General features: G+C 40.4%; 1 protein-coding gene across 14 annotated transcripts in view; it reads left to right on the top strand.

The window, feature by feature from the left end:
- PLEKHA5 (pleckstrin homology domain containing A5) overlaps nt 1-13,259 on the top strand; it is a 172,933-nt gene that overhangs the window by 74,456 nt on the left and 85,218 nt on the right. The window contains exon 1 of one of the 14 annotated variants that reach the window (XM_054167749.1): nt 11,027-11,118. The exons of the other annotated variants lie outside the window; for them this stretch is intronic. Coding sequence (XP_054023724.1) covers nt 11,099-11,118 — 20 coding nt within the window. The 5' untranslated portion in view covers nt 11,027-11,098. Of the gene's footprint in view, nt 1-11,026; nt 11,119-13,259 lie in introns of those variants that run through there. 14 annotated transcript variants of the gene reach the window in all.

Raw genomic sequence — 13,259 nt, 5'->3', positions numbered from 1 at the left:
CTTTTCCAAATGAAACAGAAACTGCAGCACAGTGCTCATTTAAAATAATTGGCTATAATGCTAGCAATTGGGTCTGAGATTTTATGGAATAAATAAAAAAAGCTTTATTGGTTCTTTTTATATGTATGTAGTAGAAGTTGAAAAACAAGTATATTGGAGTGAAAACCTAAAAATTGTTTTACTCTTAAAATATCTTCATCTTGTTTGTGCTAACAGAGTGGAAATGGTAAGGTGCTCCTGAGCTGAATAAGATGAGAGCTGTCTCTACTTTTTCAGTACATTGAGGTGTAAAATGGGCATTGCATACAGTCTTATCAGTTTTGGCAGGTTTTAGCCATGAATGTGCTAGATGATTGCAATTCAGGTGTGGCCTCACCAGCACCAAGTACAGGGTCACGATCACATCCTTAATCCTGCTGGCCACATTATTGCTGTTAGCCAGGATGCTGTTGGCTTTTTTGGCCACCTGGGCACACTGCTGGCTCATGTTTAGCCATCTGTCAACCAACACCCCCAGGTCCTTTTCTGCCAGGCAACTATCCAGCCTCTTTGCCCCATTGCATGTGGTTGGTGTGACGCAAATGCAGGACCTGTCAGTTGGCTTTATTAAACCTAATACAGTGGCCCTTGGCCCATCAATCCGGCCTGTCCAGGTCCCTATGTAGAACCTTCCTGCCCTCGGGCAGATCAACACTCCTGCTCAGTTCAGTGTCATTTGCAAACATACTGAGGGTGCAAGCAATTTCCTTGTCCAGATCATTGATAAAGATATTAAAGAGACCTGTCCCAAATATTGAGCCCTGGGGAACACCACTGGTGACAGGCTGCCATCTGGATTTAACTCCATTCACCACCGCCCTTCCCCGCTTTGGGCCTGGCCATCCAGCCAGTTCTTCAGTACTGTAACATGTTGTCAATAACTTAATATTTAAATGTCTCAGTGGCTTTAAGAAAACTAGAATTGCATTGTGCATTGAAAAATTAAGCTGAATGGCTATCTGTGCTATACAGTGATATGTTTCTAAGCCAGTCAAAAAAATCACGCTCCTCCAAAGAAACAACCATTAAAAAAAGAGAGTGAAAAACTGTGGGGTTTGGAGTTTTTTGCATACTTCAGGCCATTTACAACAACCCCATGCAGTGCTGCAGGCTGGGGTCAGAGTGGCTGGAGAGTGGCCATGCAGAAAGGGACCTGGGGGTACTGGTTCATAGTAGGCTGAACATGAGCCAGCAGTGTGCCCAGGTGGCCAAGAAGGCCAATGGCATCCTGGCCTATATTAGGAGCAGGGAGGTCATTCTGCCCTGTACTCAGCACTGGTTAGGCCACACCTTGAGTCCTGTGTCCAGTTCTGGGCCCCTCAGTTTAGGAAGGATGCTGACTTGCTGGAACGTGTCCAGAGAAGGACAACAAAGTTGGTGAGGGGTTTGGAACACAAGCCGTGTGGGGAGAGACTGAGGGAGCTGGGGTTGCTTAGCCTGGAGAAGAGGAGGCTCAGGGCAGACCTTATTGCTCTCTACAACTACCTGAAGGGAGGTTGTAGACAGGTGGGGGCTGGTCTCTTCTCCCAGGCAGCCAGCACCAGAACAAGAGGACACAGTCTCAAGCTGTGCCAGGGGAGGTTCAGACTGGATGTTAGGAATAAGTTCTTCACAGAAAGAGAGATTGCCCATTGGAATGGGCTGCCCAGGGAGGTGGTGGAGTCACCATCACTGGAGGTGTTTAGGAAGAGACTGGATGGGATGCTTGGTGCCATGGTTTAGTTGATTAGATGGTGTTGGATGATAGGTTGGACTGAATGATCTCAAAGGTCTTTTCCAACCTGGTTAATTCTAATTCTGATTAGAAGGGGCTTATGTGCAATTGGAATGTGGTATATTCTTGTCCAAAAACTTGAAACACCAGGTTTTCATGTTGTATCATTTCCTGTTAATACAGAAATGATTAATTTAATCAGCCATTCAGGTTAAAGTGTATTCACAAATCTGTCTGTATTTATATTGCAGATGCTCCCTTTGCTTCTTCTGCCTTTATACATAGCAACATATGCAGGTTTTGTTCCAGGGAATTCCATAGGCATCATAACATAACCATATTGGTGGATAATCTGCCATTTACATGAGAATTAACATATGGACAATTAAATAATGACCATTTTTTCAGTTAAAACATGGTGCTTGGTGACAGAAACTAAATAGCACTCTTAGTGAAATGACCTTCAGGTTTTCAATAGAACAATATTTCCTGCGGAGGCTTTTTTGCACAGGTCTGGGAGTTTGGTTGGGGGGAGGGGGGGGTGGGGTGTTTTTTTGGTTCTGTTTCTTGGGGTTTTGTTTGTTTAGTTTGGTTTTGGTTGGGTATCTTTTTAAGGCCACAGTAAGTGTGACCCCTGATTAAGTTTAAAAAATAAATTATTTCAAATGGTGCCAATTCTTTCTTACAAGATGTGTTCAAGATATGATGGAAGCCTTTGAGGCATCAAGAAATGCAAAAACGTTTTCAGAGCTGTAATTAAAAGCCAGGAGATCAGAACACTTTTTGAACAAGTTTACTAAACAGAAATTGAGTAAATTTGTGTCTGATACAAGACATTGTATCTTACCTGGGAAACCAAAAGTTGACTTTTTCTTTGGTTTTCACTGTTCTGAGAACTAGTATGGAACTTACACACCCCCCACACCCCCGTTGGAGAAAATAGCCTGAGACATCAAGGCTGTCATCTCCTATCAGAGAATGAAAAGGCATAACTTAAACAATGCCATTTTCTGTAATTCCACCTGTTTCATCCCACACTTCCCAGTGGGAAGTTTTCTCTCTGAGCAAAGAAAAGGCAGATATCTTCAGTGGCCCTCACATGGAGGCTGTCAAAATAAAAACTTGAGTGCTGCCTTTGAAAGTGTCTCAAATGACGGCATGGTTCCTGCCATCATGTGTTTCCTGCTCATGGAGCTGCAGTTACCTGTCTGGTCAAGTCTGCCTGCTGCTCAGTGTATCACAGCAATGCCAGTGGGGAGACACAATTTGCACAGAGAGTGAGGGAAAGAGGAGGTGGCATGAATCAAAGAAAACAATTATAATAGTTATGATGGAATTTCACCAGAGGCTTAAAATCTTATCCTACAATGCATCTTACAGAAAGGTCAGTAAGATGTAGCTGGTTACAGATGGGCAGTAGTCAAGAGCAAAAGAAAAGCAACTGCTGAATGGTTTCCTTGAGCCCTTTGGAATACTTCTTACGTTAAGCAGCTGAGACCCGTAACTGTTTTCAAACACCTCCCTGAGCAACCTGTTCCAGTGTTCCAACACCCTGCTAGTAAAGAACTTGTTCCTAACATCCAATCTAAATCTGCTCTTAGAATCATAGAATCAATAAGGTTGGAAAAGACCTCAGAGATCATCAAGGCCAACCTATCCTGTCCTGTCCCTGCAGGCCTCTGCAAACAGTCTCTCTGCAGCCTTCCTGTAGCCCCCTTCAGGTACTGGCAGACTGCTATTAGGTCTGCCTGGAGCCTCTTCTTCTCCAGGCTTAGACACCCACAGCTCCCTCAGTCTGTCCTTGTGCTCCAAACCCCTGATCTTTTTGGTGGCCCTCCTCTGGACCCTCTCTATCAGGTCCTTTATGAGTCTGGAGAATGGTTGCCAGTAATTCCATTTCTGCCAAAACATTAAATTTGTATTTTCTATCAGGCAGTATTCACATATCTAGCCAATAGATACGGATTATCACAATTTATTCTGCACAGAGCAGAATTCTGTTTGGAATGTGAGTCTTTCCATAATTACTGGGAAAAATGTCGTCTTAGTCTTGAGTACGGAATATTTGATATCCCAGTTCTTTATCAAAGTGACTCACTAGTGGCATTTTGTTTGATGCACCTCAGTAGAATGCACTCAGGAAACTGTGCCAGTGAAACTAAATAACCACTGTGCACTGGTATGAACACTTTCAAAATCATTGAAAGAGTGGAACAAAAATTACTGCAAAGCTACTTTGTGCACCACCATCATAATCCTGAAGGAGAGTCTTCAATGTGTATTTGAAAGACGAGCATGGGGGTGAATCATAGAATCAACAAGGTTGGAAAAGACCTCAAAGATCATCAAGTCCAACCTGTCATTCAAGACCTCATCACTACTAGACCATGGCACCAAGTGCCACATCCAGTCTCACATCCAGTGACTCCACCACCTCCCTGGGCAGCACATTCCAGCGGCTAACAACTCTCTCTGGGAAGAATTTTCTCCTCACCTCCAGCCTAAACTTCCCCTGGCACAGCTTGAGACTGTGTCCCCTTGTTCTGGTGCTGGTTGCCTGGGAGAAGAGACCAGCACCCTCCTGTCTACAACCTCCCTTCAGGTAGTTGTAGACAGCAATAAGGTCTCCCCTGAGCCTCCTCTTCTCCAGGCTAAACAATCCCAGCTCCCTCAGCCTCTCCTCGGAGGGCTTGTGCGTGAGACCTCTCACCAGCCTTGTTGCCCTTCTGGACATGTTCAAGAATGTATTAGTTCTTAAACCTCATGCTTTCATACTACATAGTTTTCCTGTCTGCTTCAGTGGATTAAAAAAAAGTAGGATAATGATGATGATAATAATAATAAAAATAGTATTATCAAATATCACTCCACTCTACTGGATTCTGACTCCTTTTCTTCTCAGCTGCTCTGATAAACATACCTAATTTCAACTCAGCATGGTGGTTTTCAGCTTTCTTGAATTCATGAACACAGCTGCCTTTATTTCAAGATTGAACAATGGCTTTTGTTTCATAAGCTTGAAACTCATTTCCATCATTGTCTGTAGATGTAACAAAAGGGACTGATCCCAGTGTAAACCTTTCCTTGCTTGCCTCAGTGCTGCGTGCAGAAGTGCTGGTACCAGTGTTTGACATGATTACTCCATGTAGATAGCATTCATTTTACTGATAGAATATAGTCTTTGTAGGTAGGTTAGTCAGTTCATAGTTTTGTTCTCCAGAATAAATGAGAGATGTGTAGGCTGTCTGGAATCACTTTATTCCAGTCCAAAGGCTTTGACATAAGAGTGTGGAAGAACCTCAAAGTAGTAACAAATAATGAAGGTTATTGTTAGGAATGTTATTGTTTCGCCAAGTTAGAAGTAAAGGAGTGGTACAGGAATCCTTGGAAAGGAGGGGGAAAACTCCAACCTAGAAGTCCTTTAGATGAGGTTTAAAGCCCTAACTGTAACCTATTAGATAATTTTGAGTTTGTGTAAACTGAACATGTTTAATAATACTTCTAAAAAGTGTAGCATATAAGGTGGTTCTGAATACCTCTGGTAGAGTTTTTAAATTGCTTAAAATCTCTGGTCAATTTAAGAAAGAAGTTTTGGGTTAACTTGGACTGGGAAGATTTTTTTTTTTTGCATAAATATGGGTTCAAGAGTGTTGGTTTAGAGTGTTAGGGTTGCTTTCAGAATGGAAATCTCACGGTACCAGAAACTTTGAAGATTCTTCAAGAACAGTGCTAGATGAGCAAGTGATGCTTCTTTAATGGTCTCCTTTTGGATTAAGGTATTTGGCTGGGGTTTTTTTTCTGGCCACTGGAGGGAGCAGAAGACTGTCACCACCTTCAGGGAACAGAGTAAGAGCATTTGTTTGTTTCAGAAGATTCAGGACTTAGTGCTGAACTGTGGGAAACTGTGGGTCCTTCATGTCTGGCACATGCTTGAAAATCTGTTTTACAGTGAATAAAATTCCTAGATAATGAAGTTCCGTGATTGCTCTTTTTTCTCAAGAGTTGCATTCTGAATTTGGACTGGATTAAACATGAGTCACATTCTTGAAAATGGAAAGGAAGGGAAGAAAATATCCTCTCCGTTACTATTAGCGTGAAGAGTAGATTGTGATTGGTGTTGGCTGAGAGGACTAAAATTCTTCTCTGAAACTTTTTGTTGCAGCTGTCCCTCATGGCAAACTCTCTCTCAGCAAGAGATTGCAGCATGACTACATCACTTGGACTGGGATGCAGTGTGCTTTAATAGTAGATGCTTTAGCTGAGAAATGTTGTTTTATTTTTCAATAACTATGCACATGGCTCTTGTTTTAAGCAGACATTTACTGCATCTTTCAGATGTACATATCTAAAAACTGTTTCTTTCCTCTAAAAGGAGGAGAGAAATTAACTTCCATTGTTTCTTTACATTTTCAATGCATAGAATCAAAGGCTGTGCGCATGTAGGGTACTATAAACATGTTGTTCTAGAAGGACTAGCAACTCTAAATGCTGACTGGTTATGCTAAAGCTTATTTAAGGTTCTCTGTCAGTGTTTATATGTTGCTGTAATTAAGGAAAGAGTGTCTCACAGGGCTTGTTGAGGGCTTTTGCCTTCCCTGCTAAGGTTGATGGACTGGGAATGTTCATGCTGCTTGCATATTCTATTATGCATCTTTAAGCTGTTTGATGTTTGAGGCAAAACAAGACTTTCCAATTGCAAGCCAAAGTTGGCCTTTCCCTTTGGAAAAGCTTGTTCTCTTTGTTCTGCCAACAGCAAATAGTCAAAATTCCTACTTCAAAATTCATTAATGTTTTTGTTTGTTGTGTATAAGCTTAAAGAAATGCTTTCCTATGGGGGTCATTTGTTGTTCCACCAATTTTTTTCTTGTTTTGACAGATGGAAGCTCCCTCAAGGCCCTCAGTTTTTTTACTAAGACATTCAGCTACAAATTGTTTTCTGACCAATTTAAGCAGCTGTGGATTCTACTCCAGGAACATAACCATCTGAGGGTGCTGAGTGAACTGGCAAATGTCTGTTAGTGTGAATAACCCTGATGACTGGGAAAAGACAAACATTACTATTTTCAAAGGAAAAGTAAGAAAGAGAGTCCAGGGAACTAAACACTGGTCAGCTCCACCTCTTTCACTAGGAATACTATGAAGTAAATTCTCATAGAAACTACTTCTAGGCTTGTAATTGGAAACAGCCAGCCTGAGTGTCTGAAGGAAAAATCTTGCTGAAGTAAGCAGACTGCCTTCTACTATGCCTACCTCTTCAAGTCAGGAGGAAAACTGTGGAAGACGCTTATATTTAGTAAAGTTTGTAATGTAGTTTCATGTAGTATCCTTGTATCCAAACAAGAGGGTATGTATTGGATGAATGGACTACAGGGTGGTTGAAAAACTGGTAGTACCACCAGGCTTCAGGAGTAGCAGTCAATAATTTGAACTTTTAAATGAGTAATTATGAGTAACTGAATCTTTCCTTGGGCAGTGAGGCAGAATGCACTGTCAGCAGGTTCCTGGATAGCACCACCCTAGGGAGGAGGGATTGGTATGCCAGAGGGCAGGGCAGATATTTACAGGGACCTCAGCAAACTGCAGGAGTGAGCAGTCTGGAACATGCTGAACTTCAGCAAAGGCAAATGTGCAGGTGGAGGAGAAGCATCCGGAAAATGGCTTGTGGGTGGACAGCAAAATGAATGTTAGTGTAATGTTGTAATGGTGATAAAGGCCAACCACATATTGAGCTGCCTTAGCTAGGCTGATGTTCATTTCCCTCAATTCATCTTTCTCTGGAGTAATGTGACCACTTTTGGTCACATCATATGTGAAGGAGAGAGAGACAAACGAGTGAGTCCAGCACTAGCAGGATTATAGGGCCGGGACATATGATATACAATAAGAGACTGAACGGGATTGATGTGTTTGGCCTGAAGAGAAGACAAAACCAGGGGCACATTACAGTCTTTCATTACCCACATGGAATTTATAGAGGAGACAGATTCTCCTCAAAAGTGCACAAAGAAAGGCTAAGAGGCAGTGGTGATAGGTTGGACTCGATGATCTCGAAGGTCTTTTCCAAGCTGGTTAATTCTGTTCTATTCTATTAAGTGCACTAAGGTGCACTCTAACAGGTTAAAATAAAAATAGTAAAAACAACTAAAACACCACAAATCTGAGCACAGGGAAGCTATGGAATCATCATTCTTGAAGATATTTTGCAACTCAGCTGGACAAGAGTCTAATCTGGTATTGAATTTATCTGATTGTGGGGTTGAACTTGGTGACTGCCAGAGGACTTGTCCAACTTACATTTTTGTGTGATTATATGGAAAGCTTCTTTGACTGAAGACTTTTTTATTACATAGCACTTAGATTCTAAGACTATTCATTAGACAAATGTGTTGCATTCATCAGAAGCACAGTGCCTAAACCAGGTGTCTAAAGACTTTAGCAGTGACATGACTATAAACCTCTACATTCTGTGGAAAATACAGGTCATGTTGCCATGTGCTATTCTGTGTGTGTCTCTATGAGCCCAGAGCAGTTTTATAAACCCCTGCTCCTTTGAGCCAGTTATGTTGTTTTGTCTTTACGCTGTCTTGACTGAAAAAAAAAAAGGTAATTTTTTTTTTCTTACTTGAAGATAGCAGATTTGGTTCTCTGGAACTGTCTGTGACTCTCTAGAATGGTACACTCAACAGAGGGGCCAGTCTCTTCTCCTTGATGACTGCAGGAAATGGTTTCAAGCTGCACTAGGGGAGGTTCAGGCTGGATACTAGGAAACATTTCTTCACTGAAAGGGTTCTTAAACTTTGGAATGGTCTGCCCAGGGCAGTGCTGGAGTCACTGTCCCTGGGGATGTTCAAGTGCTGTGTGGACCTGGTGCTTAAGGACATGGTTTAGTATTGACCCTTCAGTGCTGGGTCAAGGGATGGACTGGATGACCTTTGAGGTCTGTTCCAACCAGATATATTCTGTGATTCTCTGAGGTTTTGCTATGGAGTACCTAATTTTGGGTTTTTACTGAAATTGGAAAGTAGTGGAAGGTTGGTGTAATTATGTAATATGTTTTTCTCTCATTCAAAATTATCCTTTGCCCTACTAGTAAGCTACCATGTCTCAAATTTGATAGTTTTCCAGCTCCCTTGGTCCTACTTGTCTTGGTCTTCAAACATTGTGTCTGGGCATGGCACAGCTCTTGTGAAGAGAGTCATTAATGCCATGAAAGTAACAGAAGATTAATTACACCTATAAATCTTACTGTATGCTACCCAAAAGAGAAGGAAAAGGTCAAGCAGTGGATCTGTTTTGTATCTGAAACATGCAAGCAAGAAAGGAAAGCATAGTCTAGTATTGACCACTTAACATGTGATAGATGGGAAAGCTTCAGTTTTTCAACTGATTTATGACTTGTTAATTTTTGGCTTCACGTCTCATTTCCCATACCTTTCTGGAAACTCCTTTCTGGGCTTTTGCACTCCAGACTTTTGCTATTCTAAGTGTGACAGGTGAAATTGTTTCAAAATAGGTCACTTGCCTTAAGGCTTACCAGTTGTGGATGTTGAAGCCAACCTTTCTCTGACACAGAAAAGTTAAATGACCTTTACCCATTAATAAGGCCAGCCTTGTATTAAAACTCTTCATTTCCAATTTACTGATCTTGTACAACCTTTATCTCTTCTAGCCTCAAACATTATTTATTTTTCCTATAGCTAAAAGCTGTAGAGCTTATAATCATCTTTATGTACTGTAGCCCTGTCGTGCTTCATGTTGTTTGGCCAAGTGGGGCTTACTCCTGTCATGTTTTCTCTTAGAGTGAATTGGTCATATTGGTAAACTTCCATTTTCATTCTAGTTTAAAGTAACAGTCATAATTAATTGACAGAGGAACATTGTGTAATCATATTCTGATTTCTCTGGCTTTGAAGCTTCATCAGGCCATGGGCCTATTAGAAACAGGACAAAAGAAGTCAGGGAGGTGCAGGCTTCTCCGTGTTTTACCACAGAATTAGCTATGGGTAACAGTTGAGATCTCAGGTTAGAACCATCTGCATGCATACAGGGTGCTCTCCACATTCTTGCCTGGTTTTTAACAAGTACTTTCTTAGTTACTTTCCCACACGGTGCCCCCATTGATTGCTGTCTGCTCTAAATTTGCATACAGTTGCTTCAAGACTATGGATAACCTCTGGGCTGTCATATTTAAGTGTATTATATTAATTTGAAATCTTCATGCAGATAGTCTTTGATGTTTATGATTTTAATATGAAAGATCTCTAAATTTGGGGATTTGTAGAAGACCCCAGCCATCCTTGCAACCACTGCTCTAGTTTTCACCTTGCAAAAGTTACTTTTACATGCCATGTGGTCTATTCATGCTGTTCACCTCCTTTTTGCTTTGTACATTTAAAGCAGAACATCGTCCATGACTTTTCTTTCTTGGGCAGACATTTCCTACAGTACCTCCTTTATGCTTTTCATTCTGTGGTGTACTTCATAACATCTATAGCTTCACATCCCTCTTTAGTCGTTTGGATGCATCCAATTTGATATTGGAAGTTCCTCATCTTAGCACACAAGGATTGCTTTTTTGCTAGTTAATACTTCCTTCTTTTCATCCAGCCTTCTATTTCCCAGTGGATTTCAGTGAGCGCTTTCAGAGGATCTTAGCGTTTGTTGTCCTTTTGAGTTCTCCTTGAGACTGGGACAAGGCATGCATGACGAAAGAAAGTATAGTGGGGTGAACATTGGGGCAGAAAGAGGTCAAGAGAATGGGAAAGGTAGCCCAGCTGAGAGCCACCATACCAAGCTGAGAAATTCTTGTCTGGATTGGCTTGAAGCTTATAGAGAAAGGGACGAGTGCTGCGGTGGTCTGTGATAGCCTTTCCTCCTCCAACTCAAGAAGTGTTTGATGAGTATTGCAGCAGCAAATACAAACTTTGGAGGTTGAAGGTGAATTGAAAGAGTGTATTTAAGTGATACAGCCAGCATCTGTCCTTTTTCACTTCCTCTTAACTGTTACATTTTTCCTAACCTGCTATGTGTTTTCAAAAATCTTTACTCTTGGCTCCTGTTGGAACTTAATCCTGTTGTTAAATGTGCTGCCTTCCATCACCTAGAGGTAGAGATTTTACTGGTAGAAGAGAGTCAATAATTTGGAGCTGCAATAACATTTCAGAAGTATATGACATCACTCTGGTATCAGCTTTCTCAGAGGCTAGCAATCCTGGCAGCCAAGTTGCTTTTTCTCTGAGTCAGGGTTGTGCAGTACTCATTGGGGAGCAGCTTCCAAGAGAACAGGGCTGTACCTCACATCCTTACGTGTTTTCTGTTGTTCGCGTGTCAAGCTTTTGGTAAAGAATGAACTTCCCTGGAGAGTAGTAAGTAATTCTTCTACATTTTAACAACTGCTTTTCTCTAGAAATGAAGCATTTCTTCCTCATTTGGAAAATCACCTTTTAAAAAGAATTAAAAAATCTAGCATTCAATAAGACACAACATAAGCAAAGCAGCATACCACATTTAGACCATTCCAGATGAGATTTTAAATAGAAATCTAATTTTAGGTGGAAACTAAGTATTTACTGGTGTATTACTTATTGTGTATCATTTCCAGGGGGTTTATTCAGGCATGCTTGTCTAGTAGATCACTTGTCTGTGATACTGAATGTAACAGGAATTTCAGCTTTTTTTAATTAGCTTGCAACACTGAGTGGGACTCTCCAAATAGACACTTGTAAGTTACCTTATTTTAACATAAAGCTTATACTACAATGTTAATAATGATATCTTTCAAATGTTATTTTGGGGGTTGTATATTCATCTAGGGTGGGGGGGAATGGAAAAAGCAGATGCATTTCCAGTCAGTGCATGTATCTGTATGTATATCATCTGTATGAGGTGTATGGTTACTTCCATATGAATATCATATATTGAGCTGCAAAATCTGCCAGCATAAAAATAATTTAGGGGAAAAAACCCAAACAGTCCACAAAACTGTATCTTGATTGTAGCTTAAGTCTAAAATAACTGAAATACATTTTGGTTTCCAGTTCATGGTAGCTGTTTTCTTATCACAGAAGAAACACAAAATATATATACCTTCTTTTCTTCTCCTTAGCACTTAAAGCTCTAATTGTAAAAGTCCTGCAATACCATGGCACTGGGAAATCTTGGCAGATGCCACTTTTGAGACAGCTTTTACCTTATTATGTTGATAATCTTCCATCTTACAGCTAGAAAATTAACACCACACCTATCCACACATAGGTATCTTGCAAGGGAAGCCCAGAGTTTTGCTGTGTCACTTGGGTTTTGGCTTCCTTCAGTGTTACAAGGATGACAAATCTTGATGGATGAATACATGCAAAAATACCTTATTCATCTGTTTGAAGATTCTGGGTAATAGTGAAATTCATCTTGGTAAAAGTTAGATACCGATTTCCAGCAGGAAATGATTTCCAAACTGAATTCAGATGGTCTGACTCAGAGCCGTGGGTAGCTACGTGAGTGTAATACATTAGCTTTCAGAAACCTCTGCTTAGGGTAATTTCACTAATGCATTAACTGGCAATTTCATGATACAGTACTGTAGTGATGATATATTGCAGATACCAAATTGATGTCATACTCGTGATTTATATGATTTGGCAGTTTTCTATTAGCATAAAAGTTCCTTTGTAACTCTGACTCCTCGTGTTGTGGGTTGGCTGCTAACCCAGAAACAAAAGCAATGAGCTGTGGGGAATGCTTTTTAAATTATATTGTCAAAAATAGGACTGTTTCCTGTGTCATTATAATTGCTAAGTAAATTTGAATTTAGATAAATTTTAATGCTTCATTTTAGTGAGATATTTATCATACCTACTTGGCTGCTTTATTTTTAAACATTGGTAAATTGCATTTTACTATAGGTTTTATCACTGGGGGTATTTTTAGTGTAACTTGGGCTTAGCTGAAATGAGGTTTTTATAGGCAGTTATATCAGACTGTCTTCAAAGATGTTTAAGCTGTTGTGCTTTTTGATATATGTATACCACTGAATGTACTCTTAAATGGAAGAGCACACACAAAGTGCTGTTAGTATTTTAGAATAGGAATCCTATAACTTGAACGATACATAATGTTTTCTTGTTCTCTTGACTGGCATTTAAGATGGTGCATGAACTTCTAATTTGCTGCTTTTCCTTACTGAAATCAGAAATGCAGCTATACTTGTCAGTTTATCAGGCTAACTTGCTTAAATCATTTCCAGGAAGTATAATAATAGAGGGGAATGAGAAAGGCCTTACTTTAACATAGGTCTAAAGACACTTATTACACCAGTTAGCTTTATCACATCATTGTTAACAGGAAACTTTCTGGTTTTGCGTGTTAACTGAGTAGAGCCATAGTTGGTCTGAGTTGGAATTTTCTTTTTCCTATCTACAGGAGTAGCAGTCTTGCTCACCTCTTACAGGATTATTTCTTTTAGAAGAGGAAACAATGCAGGTTAAAAGGGGTTTTAAATATTGGAGTATGT

The sequence above is a fragment of the Dryobates pubescens genome, chromosome 15 (genome assembly GCF_014839835.1).
Source record: "Dryobates pubescens isolate bDryPub1 chromosome 15, bDryPub1.pri, whole genome shotgun sequence".
NCBI classification, from domain to species: Eukaryota; Metazoa; Chordata; class Aves; order Piciformes; family Picidae; genus Dryobates; species Dryobates pubescens.
The sequence above is the reverse complement of the archived record's forward strand: the minus strand, read 5'-3'. Positions and strand labels throughout refer to the sequence as shown.